The sequence below is a fragment of the Dermacentor variabilis genome, chromosome 6, assembly GCF_050947875.1.
Source record: "Dermacentor variabilis isolate Ectoservices chromosome 6, ASM5094787v1, whole genome shotgun sequence".
Lineage (NCBI taxonomy): Eukaryota > Metazoa > Arthropoda > Arachnida > Ixodida > Ixodidae > Dermacentor > Dermacentor variabilis.
In genome coordinates this window covers 119,539,692-119,559,003 of record NC_134573.1, presented here as the reverse complement: position 1 = coordinate 119,559,003, position 19,312 = coordinate 119,539,692, and the positions used below count along the sequence as shown (strand labels likewise).

The 19,312-nt window shown below is 47.0% G+C and overlaps 1 protein-coding gene across 1 annotated transcript in view; it reads right to left on the bottom strand.

The window, feature by feature from the left end:
- LOC142585119 (hepatocyte growth factor receptor-like) overlaps nt 1-18,027 on the bottom strand; it is a 59,287-nt gene extending 41,260 nt beyond the window's left edge. The window contains exon 1 of the mRNA XM_075695636.1: nt 17,962-18,027. Within this exon, the coding sequence (XP_075551751.1) occupies nt 17,962-18,009 (48 nt within the window). The 5' untranslated portion in view covers nt 18,010-18,027. The remainder of the gene's footprint in view (nt 1-17,961) is intronic.
- Between the last annotated feature and the right edge of the window lie 1,285 nt (nt 18,028-19,312).

The following is a 19,312-nucleotide window of genomic DNA, read 5'->3' as shown; positions in this document are numbered from 1 at the left end:
CGATCATGGCCGGAGCTCTTTATGAGTGAACATAAATACAATGTTTCGTTCACTTGTCAGAAATTGTACCATTGCCATAATAAGTGTGAAAAAAATGTGGCTTGTTGCTTTGTGTCTCAAAGCTGCATGTAGCTATCTGGTAGACTAGGAGAGCAAAGGTATGCGACACTGTACTCCACTGTAAGTTTAGGAACAGCCTCAGAGTTTTGGTGCATTGTAGGTGCCAAAATCGGAAGTAGTGGTATCTTTGTGAGCACACAAATTCAAATTTAAACTGCCCATCATGGTGACATTTAATACGTGGAGGTTTGTAGGTATGCCCCGCTCTGCCGTAGCTTTCGCAGTGCAAAGGCATTGAAGGACCAGGAGCCCCGCGGAGGGGATCAGGGCGATCTTTGAATGCTTCTGCTGAATGTATTGTACTTCTTACGGCAAAGTATTTCTGAAATAGTTTATTTTAACTTCAAACGCATTTTTTGAATGCAATAAAATGTGGTTCACGGCCTTTGAGATGTCGTTACTTTATGCAACAGGCAAGAAATTTTAGCATAAAAAAGAAACAACCTGGCGCATCTAAACACGTAGCAGTTTAACTCGGCATACTATGATGCATACAGCTGCTCGCTTAGTCTTGTGTATGCATCTTGTTAGTATGTTTACTTGTGCTTTAGTTCACCAGCTGTCTCAGTGCTTTGCTCTGTTGCTTTACTACTTTATATCTAAATTTTCTTCCTTCATACCTTCAGTTTATAACAATGGAATTTTTGAATGTAGGTCAAGCACATAGAACTCGTTGTTTCAAAGCACTTTAATAATGTAACTTGTGGAAAATAGCAACTACTTCACTGTTCTCATGAAAAGCAAGAACAAAGCCTTATTCCTACTGGTCCTACCTATTTTTATGACATCTTTAAACAGATTCACACCTACAGTTTAGCATTTGCACAGGTCCTTGAAGCCTTTGAAATTGAAATGTGTTTTCAAGGCCCTTGAAAAGCCTTTGAATTTCATGAGTGATACAATCTAAAATCCATTATGCGACTCGCTTTCTATGGTGAATCAATGTGGACCTGGCAAACTTCCCACGTTAAAAACAATAGCATAAAAAGCTGACACCGCCGCGAGTGCTCGGGCATTTCGTTTCGTATGACTTGCATAGAACTGGAAAACCCCACACTGGGCAAGAGCAAGACACCGGCACTTGGTGTTGGCTCCCATCCCATGTGTACGGTGCTTTTACCACGCCTCGTTAGAAGCTAGAAGTAAGGAACTTGCGAGTGATCAAGGCTGGACATTCTGAATATAACTTTTTGTATTTATGGTGCAGTAAAGCTACCTAAAGTGTTTTGGAAGTGTTATAATAAAAAGTGGCACATGTGATGCTGTTCTGCAACCTGAAAAGGCTTTGGCTTGGCCTTGAAAGTCTTTGAATACCTGTGATCTTTTGTCGCCGAGACCTGTACGAATCCTGGCACTTTTACATTTACCAGAGTGCTCTGGAACAATGAATCAAATGCGCCACAAATGCATTCCTTCTGCTATGAAATAAATCTTCTTGTGTTTCAGCGGTGATGCTGCGGGTGTTGCGGGTGCAGCTAGAGGTGAGGCAGCAAAACAGAGAGCTGCATCATGAGCTGCAGCAGCTGAGGCATGAGGTACGGGTCATGTCTGAGAGGCTACATGAAATTGAGTCTCTTGACAGGACCCGTACCATGCCTCAACCTGCTCAGCGTACGGTGCCTGTAAGTCTTCCTCGGCTGCCTGCCAACAGCTTGGAGGAACTAGAGGCAGCCGAGGCAGCGGTAGGCGACGAGACTGTGGCTGCCACCTTGGTTTGTACTGCCCATTTATTTTTAATTGTAAGGCTATGTAACATGTAGATGTTCTGTGCTGTTTCATGAACCATGCTGTGGGTTCTATGTTAACTACCTATCAAGCGTCGCACACACTGAATATTTTATAGAAATAATTCTTTTTCCCTGCTGTATAGCTTCTAATGGCATATCTGGACTGCGCCTACATTCATTAGCATCCATCTAAATGTAAGTGTACACCAGTATAGCAGTGTGCCAGTGGCTGCCAGGATCAAATGTGTGAGCTCACCAACGCCATAGCCACTAAGCTACCTTAGTGGCTTGCTCTCTCTGTAGAGATACATTTATGACTAAAGAATAGGTGGTTGAGATGATAAAAAGCATTGCTGACACAAAGGGCAAACTGTGCCAGCTTTCTGTAAAAGGACGCAATGCAGAACACTTGTGAATAAATTATTTTCGTTGGACTCGTTGATCTATTGTGAATGATAAATATCAGTACAAACAAGTGGGACACGGTACAGAAAAAGAGGGGTGGTAACTGTATTGAAATCATTTCAATGTGCAGTTTCCTGAAAAAAAAATAGTTTGAAAATTGCATTACAATTGAATATGTGATCAAAGCAGCATTTGCAGAGTCTACTGTACAGGCTGTTGAATTGCCCCATTGCTTGCATACTAACCAGCACTATCACATTTTTTTCTTCTGCTACAAGTCCATGAAACAAACTCCTCAACTATGTAGTTTCATGCAGTGATTCAAAGCATTTTCCAAAACACTAGCAATTACTTTAGGGATGTAAACACACATACACTGCAGCCACTGTTACTTTTTATTCCGCTACTTGTATTTTTCAGCACCTTGTTTTATCTGCTTCTATGCTACATTATGTATGAGTATTTATTATGGGCTTATTTTCTATGCCTGATTGCCAAAGGTTAGGTGGGAAAGTCAGTCAACTTGCGAACAGCGCGAACCATTGCATATGAACATTCATGGTGAAAACAAATGCCAACCATAGTGAACAAGGCTCCCACAAAGGGGTCAAAACATTGTTCTAAGTATTTTTTCACCTTGGTTGCCATCTGTTGCTTTTCACCATGCTCCTTCCTGATCATGTTAGACCTGCAGTAAATGTAACGTTGACCAGAATAATGTTGTCGAAGGGGTTAGATGTTCTGGCTTCTGTGTAGAAGCCGAAACGCCTAATCCTTTCGACAAGCAAGTCAAAGCAAGTGTCAAACCTTCCAATGTCGTAAGTGGCTACCTTCTGTGCCATGATGTGATGGGGGAGAAAGCTGAGCCAAACCTGGCTGTAGAACATCTATTGTAATAAATTATTTAGCGCGCTCTGGGGTTTGCCTGTATAATTCTGGGGTTTTAGAGCCCCGCACTTTTACTGAAAGGGATAGACAACTGCTCAGAACATGAATTGAGAAAGCCACACTTATGAAAATATTTCCTATCCTACTGGGTAAAACGAGCCATCTTTTCCTCATTAAACATGTATTTATATTCTTCGTCCTTTGCAAAAAGTCGTGGAAAATGACCTTTGACTCCTCATGCAGCAAGAACATATTCATACCAGCCCTGAAGAAGATGGAAAACTCGGGTCGTGTTAGTATTAATTTATGATAAATGAGGAACAGCGCACTGAAAACAGAAGATGAAAGGAAACGTAGACACACCACAACTTCACTTTCAACTGGAACATTTATTGAATGAACGAGTTAATATACTCTTGAACTGCATATTCACCTGCAAGGCACTGAACAATTCATGACATGCATTTGTGGTTAGATTAGGTGACACTAAACAATATTGAATTAACAAAAAGCCAGTTTGCTGCTTGGCTATCAACAATTTGCGTGGTCTACAGCGGAAATTGCTTTTTGTTGGAGTGCTATTGAAGGCTGGCTAATGCATTCTGGTCTTGCTTTCTGTATTCTATAAGCCTCACAAATTTGACATGTCAATTGGTCTGGGTGGCGAAAAAGAATCTAGGTCATGGTGAATTCTGCAGTGCACCCATAGTCACGGCAATGCATTGCCAAGTGCGAGGAGCAAACAGGGCCTTTCAATCCATTTTGGTGCTCCCTCATGGGGACGTTTACACACTGCACTAATTGTCCCACGTACACTTGGCCACATCTGAGGGGGATGCTGTACATGATTGCAATGGTGCAGGGCATAAACATATCAGTTTGCCTAACAGGGCAGACATCTTTTGCATTTGCACCTATTTCCACATGTTTTCTTACACTGCGCAGACACTACCCACTTTTTTTTGCTATAAAAGACCACATCTAGGCCATGCCAAGATCCCACCTTTTTCAACCTTTGCAAAAGCTGGTGGAAGTATGGCATAATGGCTACCTTCTTCCTTTTCCTTTGGTGAAAAGAAAAAAAAAGTTCCTTTTTAGACCAAGCAAATCGTTGATAGCAGAGCAGCATGCTGGTTTTGATTTTTGTTAATTCATTATTGTTTGGTATCATGTAAGCGAACCCCTAATGCACGTCACGAATTGTTCACTGCCTTGCAGGCACATGTCCAATTCAAGTGTGTATTAACCTACTTGTTCAATTAATTTTCCACTTGAATTTTCGAGTTCGTGATGTGTTTATGTCTCCCTTCGTTTTCAGTGCGCTGTTCCTTATTTACCATTAATCGGAGAACTTTCCCGTGACTTTCCATTAGTGTACATGGTTCATAATATGTTTATTAGTACTGAAGTGCAGTCCACTTTTTCTGTTATTGCTTTCATTTAGAATGTGCAGACAAGCCTTTGTTAGTCGTGAGTATAAAAGTGGCGCTGCCTTTATTTTAGATGAGTTACCATATTTACTCGCATAATGATCGCGCTCGCGTAATGATCGCACATATGAATTTTGTCGTCAAAATTAGATTGTTTTGTCTAGCTAATGATTATCGTGCTTACCATCTGTCGAATGCTGTCAAATGCTCTGCAAACGACTCTTGAAGACATACCAAGCGGTCTGCACACACCAAACATCCTTAAGCAGATGCCCCATACCATTCTTTTCATCACTTTCCGCACTTCCATGAAAAGAAAAGCTACAACCAAACTTGCCTTGCCTTTATTATTTGTAGACTTCATTATGGTTTACCAACAACAAAAAAGGCGCCTTTCGATTCTTCTCGTTTACTCGTGGGCAGGCAACCGCAACTAGTCTCGAGCGGCAACTATAGTGGCCATGTTTACACTAATACATTAGAAGTGTACCCTATTCACACGCCGACGCTTGTAATATAGCTAAGATATTCGCCTACCCTTAACGGAAACATGCCGTATTAGGATAGTGAAGACAAATGCAGAAGTTTCCGCAGCATGCCTGCCATGTGTTTTTATATCACTGACGGCTACGCGCACCCATCTGTTTCTGTGTCCTCAAAGTAAACATGGCTATGTTATTGTCGCAGACTTGCAGATATTAACGATGCTATTCATTACTGATAGAGCAGAAACTGTTTCAATGCACGTAATAGACTCGCAAAAAGAACAAAAATCTCATTCGGTGCGTTCGGCTTGCTCCGCCGGCCGCCATATTTGTTTTGGTGTCCCACACTGTTACAGCGGCAGCCGCCTGCTTTTTGACCTGTTGTAATCCCGCAGCAAAATTATTTTCGTGAGAAATTTAACCCGCATAATGATTGCACCCCTGAATTTGCTACACCTTTTTTGACAAGAAAGTGCAGTCATTATGCGAGTAAATGCGGTAGTTGGCTTGGCAAGTCTATCAACAAAATAACGACAACGGGAGCCAGCCAGCCATGAGGCAGGTGTAAGGTTTGACAACGCTAACTTACTGTACCAGCTTTTTGTTTTCCAAAGTGGTTGACAAGGTCAAAATGTAGATGGTTGATCACAGTTGCGCTCACTCCTGTGAAAGTGGAATAAATGGGCTGCTTTCATAATTTGCAAAGTGGGCTATCTGGATTGCTCTCACTTCTCGGTGTTGTGTTGCTAGAGGAGGGGCTCTTTTTTTTTAGAGGCTGCTCAAATAGAAATATTCTTTACAAAATATCCACAGTAACATTGCTGAGAGTGAGCGTTTCGTTACAGTTTAAAGAAATTAAGTCCCTAAAATAGATTGTCAGTCCATTTAACAAAAATATGAATATCTGGAAATATGTTGGTATGTCAGTAGCTGTTTTGTGCCATAAATGTGTGTGTATTTGTCTTTCCTGCACACTGATATTGCATCTCCTCATTTTGCACTGCAAATTTGCATGCGAATAGAATTGGTGCGCTTACAGTAATTTTAATGATGGTGAAAGCTTGGCAAGGTAGTTACTATGAAACATGGTTACAGTACTAAGGATGATCAAATGCAAACATGAAATGTACTGAACAGACAGATCTGATACACTTCGCGTTTGTCTTCCAGTAACACAGGTGTTGTGGAGCACATTTACAATTAAAGAGCACTGCCTCGCAACCCTCTTGTAGCAAAAATGTCTTGCTTTGCACTCGGCTAAAAATTATATTCTAGCAGTAGTGGGCTTTTTTCAACATGAAGACACTGCCGCATAAGTGCTCATTTCCACATTTCTGACTTTTTTTTTCCAGCGCAAGCACCTCCTACAGATAGGAGGGACGTCTCTGCGCGAGGTGGCATCGAATGCCATGAAGGCTGTAATGGCACATCCGGTGCAAGTGCTTTACAGCCTTCATGGCAGAAAAGGCAAACGAGCCTTCATTAACTTGAAGCTTTGCCGCATAGTCACGGGTAAGGTTTCCTTGGCCATCTTCTTGCATTGTTGAAGTCTTGTGTATACAGCTGAACTTTCCATTGAATGACTTGCATAGCAAAAGATTATATCCTGGCCAAAATCCTATATTTCATCTGAATTGTGAACCTCTACAGTGAACGAATTTAGGCGTCCCTGTCAGCTGGTTTCATTATTTACTATGAAATCCACATAGCGCATCCACCACGGCCATCGCAGATGTAACCAAGATGTGCTCTGGTGCTAGTGCCAATGGCAGCGTAGGCAAATTGCTTGACAAGCACGCCGATCGATTGCTAAACTAGTACGCTCTGTTGTAATACATCAGCGGGCGAGACGGTTGATGAATATGTCTCGGTTGGTAAAAACATGGTATAATGATCACTGATGACATCAATGCTATGTTAGGGTGGAAAAGAATGAATGCCAACAAAGGCAACAGGGATGAATATCCTGTAAATGGATCAAGAATTTTGATGGCGAGGAAGGTGCTAGCAGCATTTCATGGTCTGCAGCTTCACTTTGCATAGCTCCTGCATTTTGGCGCTGAACATGCTGTGAACCTCAATTCAATAAGGTTCGCTGCAGTTGCTCATTCTCTCGCACGAAGTGTGCGCTAAAGACTTAACAAGTTATCACTAAGTCTCTTGAGTTCATAATGAAGGTTTTCGTTTAATACGTCTGCCCTGCTCTATTCTGGGTGATCTTTATGGTGCATGATATTTGCAGTGAAGTTACTTAGGATGAAGGATTTTGAACGTCTCAAGCACACTGTATGTACTATTTGTGGTCTTTATGTTTGTGTGCAGATGTTGTCTGTGAGAAGGGCCACGTCGACGTCGTGGAGGCCCAGAGCTTCCTAAAGAAGTGATTGCCGGGGTATGTGGACAGGGGTGGCGGCAGGAAGAGGCGTTTCGCCGAAATGTTTGCAGCAGAGGAGTCCAATGATCCCTGCCCTCGGGACAGGGATCATTGCTTGACCACTGCTGCCCTAGGGTCCACTGCTGCCCTGACCACCCTTGCCCTCGGAGCCCTGGCCCGTCCGACCCCAGCCGACACCTCCTAGACTAGAAGGGCTGAGTGCTCGGCGAGTGACGTCACGGAGAAGAGGCCAGCGGCGCAATTGGGGATGCGGGTTGAATGAAGGGATCGCGGCTTGTTCACCTAGCAGCAGTATGCTTCCATTGACCACTCCACATTTTTTCTTCAGTCTGAACTGCGGAATGAGCACCAGACACCTTACAAAGTATTTTAGAGGCACAGATACAAAGCAGCTATGTAAAGCTTGTGCAGGTATTGATGCCAGGAGCTTTTATAGCGTCGCGCTTTGTCGTCTGTGTAATGTACGTTTCTTGTGAATTATTATTATTATTTATTATACCCCATACTTCATACCTATTACTTCAAATAAATTGAATCGATAAAAACCTCTCCTTCTGTGTTTTGTACTTATGGTTTTTATGGCACGGCAATGATGAATGTAAAGCACTCGATTAGCTTCACAATTGCGTATGAACAATTTTATTGGGGACACATGTATTTATTCCAATCTAGATTATGGTCAAACGAATAATTTCGCTTTCGACGCACTAATTACCGCAGTCCACAAATTTACAACAACTCAAATGAGTTTACAAATGGGATATAAAACATTTGTGCAGCTATTTCCACGGAAACAGCTGCCTTATTGCGCAGAGTTTCAGCTTTTCTCTTCCTTGCCTTAACATTGGCATCCAATATTTTGTCATTCATCTTGCAGCAGTAGTTCTTCAATAAAATATTCGTGCTACACCACAAAAGGTGCCTTAACACAAATTCATATTTATGTCTATCCTCGCAGGCGTCGAACTCTGAGGAATCATCACTTTCTGTAAAGGCACTTGCTGTAATTGAGCAATTAACCTTTCCATATTTTTCAAAAGTAACTATGTAAAGAAGTTCGGAACATATTACCCTTGAGTGCGCTAATACAATGAAGTCTGCACGTGGTAGTGGCCTAATCCAGGCACTCTGGGCTTCATATAGCAGAAACTTGAAGACATTATTTTTCTGCCCCGATTTGTACATGCAATTGCTCCGGCAATTGGGCACGCGGCACTTATTAGGCATACCTTAGCACGGCACTCCATATTCCGGGGCAATGAAGACTCGCGGTACACACAATCGCAAGCACAGCACAAGTGTTGAGACTACATGCACTGGTCACGTCCAGAAAAAAATTGCGTTTGGAAGCATGCTATAGCATGGCCGTTTAGCTAATAGTATAGGCAGTAAGCCCGCACACAAGTAACAAAATGGCTGAGCACTGGCTATGCTGGAAAAACATTGGATACAAAATGGCTGAGCACCGGTTATGCTGGAAAAACATTGGATACAAAATGGCTGAGCACCGGCTATGCTGGAAAAACATTGGGTACAAAATGGCTGAGCACCGGCTATGCTGGAAGAACATTGGGTACAAAATGGCTAAACACTGGCTATGCTGGTAAAACATTGGATACAAGATGGCTGAGCACCGGCTATGCTGGAAAAACATTGGATACAAGACGGCTGAGCACCGGCTATGCTGGAAAAACATTGGGTACAAAATGGCTGAGCAATGGCTATGCTGGAAAAACATTGGGTACAAAATGGCTGAGCACTGGCTATGCTGGAAAAACATTGGGTACAAAATGGCTGAGCACTGGCTATGCTGGTAAAACATTGGATACAACATGGCCGAGCACCGGCTATGCTGGAAAGACATTGGGTACAAAATGGCTGAGCACTGGCTCTATGCTGGAAATACATTGGATACTACAATGGCAAAATGTAGGGCCAATGTTGGCTTGAACATTGGCTGGACCTTGGATCGGGTTGCACTTTGCCAAGATGCCAAGATTGGGCCAACATTGGCACCAATTTTTGCCAGCATTGGGCCATGGTTGGTCCAATGCTGGTGTGCTGCCTGGGAACTGCTATGCTCGGCACAGCAGATATAGACCTACTGCAGGACCTACTGGTCAGCCTGAATCAGTGCGCGTTGCGTATAAAAAAAAAGAAAACTACAGCTGAAATTTTAAGAATCGTCTACTAAAGCATAAGCATTGTTTGACTCGGCTGTGACTATGTTTTTACAGCGAAGTTGTATATGGCTAGGATCTGGCGGATCGCGTCCACGCGAAGTCCAACAGTTTTTAAGACTTGGCCCTAACCCAAAGATAGTGCAATGCCGGGCAAACGCGTGGCGGAGGTAAAGCAAGCACTCCTCATACGTTGGCCGATCCCGAAGATATTGCAACACCGAGCCAAACCGTGACGGAGTTGCAGTTCGCCACTAAGGGGTCCACATGCACAGACCTTCGCTGGGCATCCTTCTTCACAGAGTAGAAGGGCACTGAGTTTTTTGCTTATAGTGTTGCTTACTTGCATTTACTAGCTTACGCACATCTAGCCTTGGCATTTCTGGTGGCAAAGAATTCTTGGGCTTTAGTAGACAATTATCAGATGTTTTTGCCGCATCCGACCCCTTTAATGCGATCGTACAAATTGAGCCGGCACGCCAGGCAGGAACGCGCCTAGACGGAGCAGAACGGTCCAAAGCAGTAGCGCGTTAGGCTTTGCCTGACGGGAGAGTGCATTGCCGCAATACTACCCTTGCTGTCACTCTCCCATGTCTGTATTGCGCGCGTTCTTTTTCCACGTAAGCTCTCGCCTGTTTCGCCTGCGTTCGGACTGTGCCTGGGTAAGGCCCAACGAAACGAGCCAAGCATGTCAACGCGCTCGCTTGCCCGCGAGGTGTTCAAAACTCGAAGGGCGCTCAGCAGCGTTCCGTTGGACAACGGGCCACACCAAAATTTCAAGATGGCCCTCATTCAAATTTAAATTCGCCCATCCACAAATTTCAGGTTAGCCCACCCCAAGATTTAAGCTGGACCGCCTCCAAATTTTAAGTTGGTCTATCCCCAAATTTAACTTGGCCTACTTCCTCATTGAACCTGGACTACACCCAGATTTGAGGTTGGCCCACACAAAAACTTCCTGCCACTGCTCGTGCGTTCGTCGTCTTCTACAGTTGGCTGGCGCTATCTTGAAAGCGACGGGAAGGTGGGACGGACGGACGCACTGACAGTTTTCTCGTTGGGTAACCATAGAAATGCTTATGAATTAAAAAAGAAGTTCAGTGCCATGCCACTCTCTGAAGGCGGATGACCAACAAAGCTGCGTATAGCGATGACGTATTGATTTAATTATGGTGATTACAATATTGATTGTATAAAGAAACATACAGGTGACATAGTGATACATTGTCGTTCAGCGATGGGCTGAAAGACGATGCTGGAAAATTTGTCAGCAAACGTCTATACATGACCGATGACGCGTAATTGGTACATTGACATGTGTACAGCATTAAATGGCGACCCTATCCTTCTTGCGGTATTTGGGGTACGGACGGGCATCACGCATACGCTTGGCGTTAATGGCCCGCTCGTCTTCGGTGGTTTCCTTTTGCCGCCGCCATGATGACTCCCGTTTCTGTTCGGAAAAGTGATCTTCACAGCCACGCTGCTGTTCCTCGCGGGGCAGAAGGCGGCTATCCCTATGGCTATCCGACGATCCAGGCCAGTCGACTGAGGTGAGGTGAGAAAACTTTTATTGTCTGTAATGGGTGACACCGGAGCTCCGGTACCGCTCGTAGGCGTCCAGGGAGCCCGATGTCACCCTAAGGGGCAGGTGTTAGTAGACGAAGCGGTTTGCCGCTTCGGCTGCCAGACGGACAATGTTGGCCTGTACCGCCGGGTCTTCGCTATGAAGCGCGGTCTCCCATGCTTCTTCGTCCTTGAATAAATTATATCCTGGGGAGTAGCTGCACTCCCATAGGATATGTCTTAGGGTTCCTATTTTATCGCAGAATCTGCAGAATTGGTCCTCCGGGTTTCCCGTTTGCGTGAGATATCTCCATCTGGGAGACATGTGGTTTTTGGCTTGCAGGCGGCGCCAGGTGACTGCCTCTGCGGACGTGAGGGACCTATCCGGGAGTGGATATTTCCGACGTCCTAATCTGTAGTGCTCTGTGACCTCGTGGTAGGTCGCGAGCGTCTCGACCTTAAAGTTAGGTTGAGGCTGCCATCCCCCCCGGATAATGAGCGCTCGGGCGAGGGCGTTGGCGGCTTCGTTTCCTGGTATGTTGGAGTGAGCGGGGGCCCAGGTTATGGTGATCCCTCTGTCTATGTTACCTTTCGATAGTATGCTGTACGCGTAGTCTGATATTTTGCCTTTGCAGAAATTCCTTACTGCCGATTTGCTGTCGCTAACGATCACCCTCGCGTCCGTACTAACGCACGCTAGGGCGATGGCTGCTTCCTCCGCTGCCATGGCGTCTACTCCGCTCGTATATATCGCGCCCTGTTCTGCGCCGGACCCGTCGACTACCACTGAGACGGAGCTTCCATCTCCGCCAAGGGCGGCGTCTGTGAAGGCAACCGTCTCGGGTGGCATTCTGCTTAGCTTTGTTGCCAAGTGTTTGGCTCTGTGCTGGCGTCTTTCCTGATCGTGTTGTGGGTGCATGTTCTTAGGTATCGGTGCGACCGTGAGGGCTTTCCTAATTTTCGACTCAATGTGGAACGTCTGGTATTTCGTTCCTCTGTTTGCTTGTAGCCCTACCCAGTTTAGAATCTGCTGTCCTGTCTCGGTTAGACTCAGGCGTTCGAGTTGTGCCGTTCTCGTCGCTTCCGCTAACTCCTGCCATGTGTTATGCACTCCCATTCCCTCTAGTGCTTCAGTTGAGGTCGAGATTGGTAGTCCCAGTGCCCGTTTCGTGCATTTCCTTATTATGACGTCTAACTTGTTTCTTTCTACTTTTTTGATGTTAAGGAATGGGGTTGAGTAACAGATCCGACTGAAGATGAAGGCCTGGACGAGCCTTAGCTTGTTCTTCTCCTTTAGCCCTCTGCCTCTGGCCGAGATTCTTCTAATGATGCTTACCACTTGGTTCGCGTGCGTGTCTAGCTTAGCTATAGTCGTGTGATTGTTTCCTGTTTTGCTTATGAGCATGCCCAGAATTCGGATCTCATCTACTTGTGGAATTTCTTTCCCGTCTAAGTCTATCGAGATTTTGGGAGGAGATACGTTGTTTGTCCTCGTCCTGGGCCTGATGATTAGTAGTTCCGACTTCGTCGGGGAGCAGCTCAGCCCTTTACTTTTGGCATGTAAGTCTATGATGTCGGCTGCCCGCTGGAGCCTTTCTTCGATAGACGCATCGCTGCCCTCATTGAGCCAAACGTTGACGTCGTCTGCGTAGACGCTCGTCTTTAGTCCTTCGATCCTTCCTAACTTGCCCGGGAGGTCTTTCATTACTAAATTAAATAGGAAGGGGGATAGGATGGCTCCTTGCGGGGTGCCCCTGTTTCCTAATTTGATCTCTTCTGAGCTGAGGCTCTGCATGTGCAGGGTCGCTGTTCTGTCCTTGAGAAAAGATTTTACGTAGGCGAAGGTCCTCTTCCCTACGTTAAGATCTGACAGGCTGTCGAGGATGGCCGAGTGGCTGACATTATCAAACGCTTTGGTTAAGTCTATGCCCAATATTGCTCTCGTATCTTTGGTCTTTCGTTTGTCTATAATATCGTGTTGGAGCCTTAGCATGGTATCTTGAGCGCTAAGCTGCGGTCTGAAACCTACCATCTCGTGAGGCCAGATGCTGTTTTCTTCCGCGAATCGAGTTAGTCGCGTCTGAATTACCTTCTCCATTAATTTGCCTAGACACGAGGTCAGTGAAATTGGCCTGAGATTTTCAATACCCGGAATTTTGCCCTTCTTGTGGATTAAAATGATGTTGGCGTGTTTCCAGTCTTTAGGGACTTCCCCTGATTCCCACACTTTGTTCAGATAAGCTGTCAGGTGAACTATAGAGTCGTCGTCTAAGTTCCTTAGCATACCGTAGGTGATTTTGTCTGGGCCAGGGGCTGTGTTCCTTTTTAAATCAAAGAGCGCGGCTCTGACCTCTGCAACTAGAATCGGTTCGTCCAATAGCGGATTCTCCGTTCCCCGATATTCTTTATCCGCTGACGGGCATGCGGGGCCTATATAGATTTCTTTAAGTCGGTCGATGAGCTCTTCATCAGTTCCGTCAAATTTGTATCTCGCCTTGATTTGTTCTATGTTGGCGTGGGTTTTGGTGTTGGTGGGGTCTATGAGGTGGCGCAGCATCTGCCAAGTGTTGGGACGGCTCATATTCTTCTCTAGCTCGTCGCATTTTTGATCCCACCTTTTCTCTTCTACTTTGAAGGCGTAGCTCTCTATTTCTTCATTGTGCTCGGCTATTTTCTTCCTTAGGTTCCGGTTCCATTTCTGGCGCTTTAGCTTATTCTCGAGGGTTGTTTTTCGATTCCACATATTTCTAAGCTTGTTGTCTAATCTGAATGGGAGCTCATCTCCTTCTACCGTTTCGGTGGCCTGTTTTACGTGTGAGACGACGGTTGAGGTCCACTCTGTTATGTCTCCGATAACGCCTAAGTCTGCTGTTGATCTGATAGCCCTGAATTTATCCCAGTCAGTTGCGGTGGCCTGCTTTGGCTTATGTACGGGAACCCCTAGTTTCCTATCAATCTGTATTTCGATTATAAAGTGATCGCTGCCGAGGTTTTTGCCCGTGTTCTTCCAAGATGTTTTGCCCGTCCTGTGGCCTAGTGTTAGGTCTGGTGTTGTGTCACAGCAGATGCTGTTACCCGTTCTGGTAGGCTCGTTCGGGGCCGTTAGTAGCGAGAGTCCTGGGTTCTGAATTGCTTCCCACAGCATTCTACCTTTCCTGTCGATTTTGGTGTAGCCCCATTCGTGATGCTTTGCATTAAAGTCCCCTAATACGAGTAAGGGGCACGATTTTGCTGCCCTGAGCGCTTTCTTAAATGTGGCCTCGAACTGTGCCTTGTTGTGACGAGGGGGGCTGTATGCGTTCAGGACAAATATGCTTCCCCTATCCTTTTGGCCGGTAAGGATTTCTACGAGCACGGCCTCCACTTCGTCCGTACTCGCATCGTGTTCAATTACCGCTATGTTATTCTTAACTAGGGTGGCTACTCTAGATCTTTCCCCTCTTCCGTTGTCGAATGTGCGGTACCCTGAAATTTTGACTGGAGGTTTGCCCGTTTCTTGTAACGCCACGGCAAGCGGAGGCTCTCCTTGATTTAGAATGTGCTGTTGCAGCAACGCCTTTTTCTTTTTGAAACCCCTGCAGTTCCACTGCCAAATTATAGTTCCTGTCCTGGCCATGATGAGGAAGAGAACGGGGCTTCCGGGCTCGAGGGAGGCTCGGGATCAGGATGAGCTCGTTTTTCGCCTCCTAGCACGGTCAGAAGTGCGTCCATATGATTTGATATAGCCTGTATTTTCTTATCTATGATAACGCTTAATTTGGTTAGCATGCTTTCCTCGTGTTCCTTGAGGCGCGCCTCTAGTTCATATTCGTTAATCTTTCTGTTCATCTTTTTTCTTCTCTCGGGTGGAGGCGTCTCGTGCCCCTCTGCCTTCCTTTTTGCGGTGCCTACCGTATCTACCACCATGCTACCCTCGTCCTGAGTCTCGGGGACGGCTACTCTCTGGACTGGGGTAAGCGGCCTTGTTGGCGCCGCCTGCGTAGCTCGCACTGTTGGGTTCGTTAGCTGCCCAACTTGCTCTTTGAGTTGGTTTACTGTTTCGGTTAGGGTTTTGATTATTTCTCTTAATTGGCGATTTTCCTCATCTCTCTTTTCTATTTCTTTCTTAAATAAACTGGCCTGTGCCTCTAATTCTGGTGTCCTACCTTGGGAGACCACGCTTGCGAAGCTGACAGGCATACCAGAGTGGGTCCTCTTGTCCCCTGGTTTCTGGAGGCCTGGCCAGTGGGTCTGGTCGTCCCTGGGTGGCGGTCTGGATGCACTTCTGTCCCTGGACTCGGATCGTTGCTTTTTCGCCGCAGGCGGTAGCGTGACCCTCGTTGTCGGCCTGATTCTGCCCGCGGTCGCTCCTCCCTTTTCTTGTTCGGCCTTGGCCTCGGCCCGGGCCGCGTCGCGTTGTTTAACCCAGTGGGGCTTCCTGTAGAGTTCCCTGCATGTCGGATCCCCTAACTGATGCTTCTTCCCGCAGAGGAGGCACTTCGGCTCGCAGGCGTGATCCTCCGGCTGATTTCTTAGCCCGCAGCCCCTGCAGCGGGTGGTTGTTGGATCTGGACAGACGTCTTGCCTATGTCCAATCTTGCCGCATGCGTAGCACACGTCGTACTTTTTCTTATATAGGTGACATGGAATCCACTGACTGAAAAATTTTACGGCCCTCGGTACTTCCAGATCTTTGAAGTTAATGATGACCGACTCGGATGTTCTTCCTAGTCTTCTTACTGCCGTATACGTTGGGTTCCGTGGGTTGTCCAACGCCCTGTGTATTTGTTCTTCCGTCAGCTCTAGGTTAATTCCGTAGATGACGCCTTTGCCCCCCTCGGGCATCGCCGGATGGGCAGTCATTTCGATATCTTCTTTTCCGGCTCGGATGTTCTTGATTTTGGCGAAAGCCTCTGCCCTTTCCTTGTTCGGGGTTGATATTAAGATTGTTTGGTTGTTCTTGTTGAAGACAATGTCCTCTTCTGCCATGGGGAGTAGCCCGGCCGCCTCCAGGATGGCGTTTCCGGCGAGAACCCCCAGCTTCTTCTTTAGGCTGTCGATTCCTCCTGCTGGTCGTAGGACAATCTTCTCTGTGCCCGATGGCAGGCGAACTTGAAGCTTGTCTACCGTCCTCTCTGCCATGGCCTTGTTTTTCTTCAGGTTTAGGGGTTTTCGTTCCCTTCTTCTTGCTAATACTTCTTCCACCTTCTCCTCCGGGACGTATCTGCCGCCTATAGAGCGGCACCATCCCTCTTGGGTTTCTTCTTTATCGGCGAAAGCGCCGACGTCCATTTTCTCTCCTTCCTCCTCACCTGCGTGGAGAGGTCTTCTTTCTGCATGATTTCCATCCGAGGACGTTGGCTGGATGCCCCTTCCGGCAGTTTCCGCAGCTGTTGCGACTCCGTTTCTTCGCTCTTCTGCCGGCGTCCCCGCCGACGCTGCAACCGCTACCCGTGGCTGCGTCATGCTTGGGCCGGAGCAGCAACTGTGCGAGCTGCTATGCCGTTGCGTTCCCTCAGCGTTTTTCTCTTCTGCCGGCGTCTCCGCCGACGCTGCAGCCGCTGCCCGTGGTTGCATCGTGCTTGGGCCGGCGCAGCAGCTATGCGAGTTGCTGCGCCGTTGCGTTCCCTAGGCGTTAGGCTTAGCTGGCGGCGTCGCCGCCTCGAAAATTCAAACTCTTGCAGAGAGTAGAGAAGTGCTCCTACCGTGGTGACGGCGGTAGTTCCGTGACCGCCTGGTGTTCGCGGTTCTTCTCGTTCTTGAATTTTCACTTTAGGGCTTAAACTTCCCAAGATATGGACATTTACGTCGGAGCTCCGTGTGAAGGCGACTTCTCTACATCGCGCCCCCTAGCGTCCCTTAGGCCAGTCGACTGACGCGCGCTCGGCCTTAGCGGCTTCCCACCACCTTCGCGCCCATTCCCGCTTCTGCTGACGCCATCGCTCTTGAAGGGCACGCTGCCCTTCTTCGATGCGCACAACAGCCCGGAACCTGTTTGGGTTTCTATCACAAAATTTGGAGGCCGCTTAAGCTTCACATTTAAGAGGGGAACACCATAGCATTTAGGTCCCCTACTGCTTTTCAAACTTCCCGGCAACTGCAGCTTATGTAATAGTAACGTTTACAGGGAAACGCTGGCGGTGAGCGTTATGCAGGAAGGCAATATTTTTGATAGAAACACTGCCTCTTGCGGGAGTCCATCTTTTGCTATTGTTTCGCACTTCTATTATTTCAGTCTGGGAAGATATAACATAAAAGGTGGGCGCTGTAGGTGTATTTTTCTTCAATACATTTGTTTGTGGGCTGCTGTTCTCAAGATTCCGAGGAATAACTTTGTAAAGACTGAGAGACAAGGTACGAGCAACTTTGTTGGTAGAAAAGTGGTTAGGTATGGGTAGTTCGGGTTAAGGTTCGGTATTATTTTTCCCGAAGCGACGCCGGACGTGGACGCCAGATTTTCTGCGACACGAAGGGCACACGTCCTACGCTTAGCACGCCGAGAACGCAGCTGCTCATAGCGTCGCTAGGCGATGTTGACGTCACAGTAAACAGGCGGGCACATAACGTCGGACTACAAACGCGCCTTCAGCGTTTATAGGCTTACGGTGTCGGCGCACAGGCGAGCGTCGCTTGACGCCGGGCGCGTCGGAGTGCTGTACTCAGCTATATCGATTTCTTGGTCTACGTGAACCTCTTCTGCGCACGCAGAAAAAAATGGAAGCCTAGCTAAATACAGCCTCGCTGTAATAAGCATGAACTAGAGAAAGGAAGAGCAGGTCGACTTACTGGTTTGCTGCCTTGGAGGGGGAGGTGAAGTGATGATGATGGGCTCATACTATGGCTGATACCCACACTGGGGGATTGGCCAAGAATTGTCTGCTGAAACGTTTATTTTGTGTTTTGAAGTGTTATGTATTCGATTAAAACAAAAAAGAAAAAAAAGCAAACATACAAAAAAGAAACAAATTCTGAAATAACTTTCAAAAAGTTATTCGTTTAGTTGATTTCATGTAACCGGAAATTGCATGAAACAGGTCCCTGTGGCTGGCGCCTATAATTGACGCACCGAAAGATGGTATTATTTCTGATGATAAGATTAACCATAATTTAACACGCGGAATTTCTACATGTCTTTTTATTAAGAATTTGTATCAGCGAGATGACGAAAAAAAAATTACCGACGATTACGTTACTTCCTAATGCGAAATTTGAGCGCAGCAAATAAGCTGTTTCACCTTTTCGATAGATTGAGGCAAAGAAATGGAGCAACACATGTATGCGCTATCACAGAATTTTTTTTTTATTTTTCACACGTATTCCTTTAACAAAGACTCCACTAGGTAAGCTTCTGCTTCGGCGGCACGCACCTCTGGATTCTGACGGCGACGGCGCTGGGCCTCTGCTCTGGCAGCTCGTTTAGCAGCAGCAGCAGCAGCAGCAGCAGACGGAGGACTTCCATCGGTCGTCTCGCTCATGGCTCAGAAAGAACTGGCAGATAATTTCGCAGTGGCGAATGGCAGCGGCAATTTCGGCTCGGGCGGTGCACATATACAGATCCGCCGCCACCGATCTGGCTCTCTGATTGCCACCGCACAGGGCGAACGGCAGCGGCAATTTCGGCTCGGGCGGTGCACATATACAGATCCGCCGCCACCGATCTGGCTCTCTGATTGCCACCGCACAGGGGTTGCATTGGAGGAGGAGCGAAGAAAGGAATTAAGTTCGAGCCGGCGCTTTGACAACCGGAGACTCGCAGGAAGAGGGGGGAGGGGGGCGGCGTGTACACCCAGCGGCAAACGATGGGGGCAGAAGCGCGCGCAGCAAGCGGACAACACGATAAAGGGAGGAGGGAAGAGATAGCAGCGACTGACTGATGCCGCTGACGCCGATAGTGAGTCAACCCCAGCTGCGGAGTTGGTTTCAGGGACAACGCCGCCGATGCCGACACAAACAATATGATACCCTCGCTTCCGCAGCGCTAAGAACCAGGTCTAGCCGTGGGAAGGTGGTCACGTATTCGTCGACGTGCCGGGGCCTACGTGAAATAACCGGCGCGTCGGCAACTGAAGAGCACCCTATCCGCCACACAAGAACAGGGGGGGGGGGACCCTTTCCTCCTCTTTCTGCATGGCGGCGA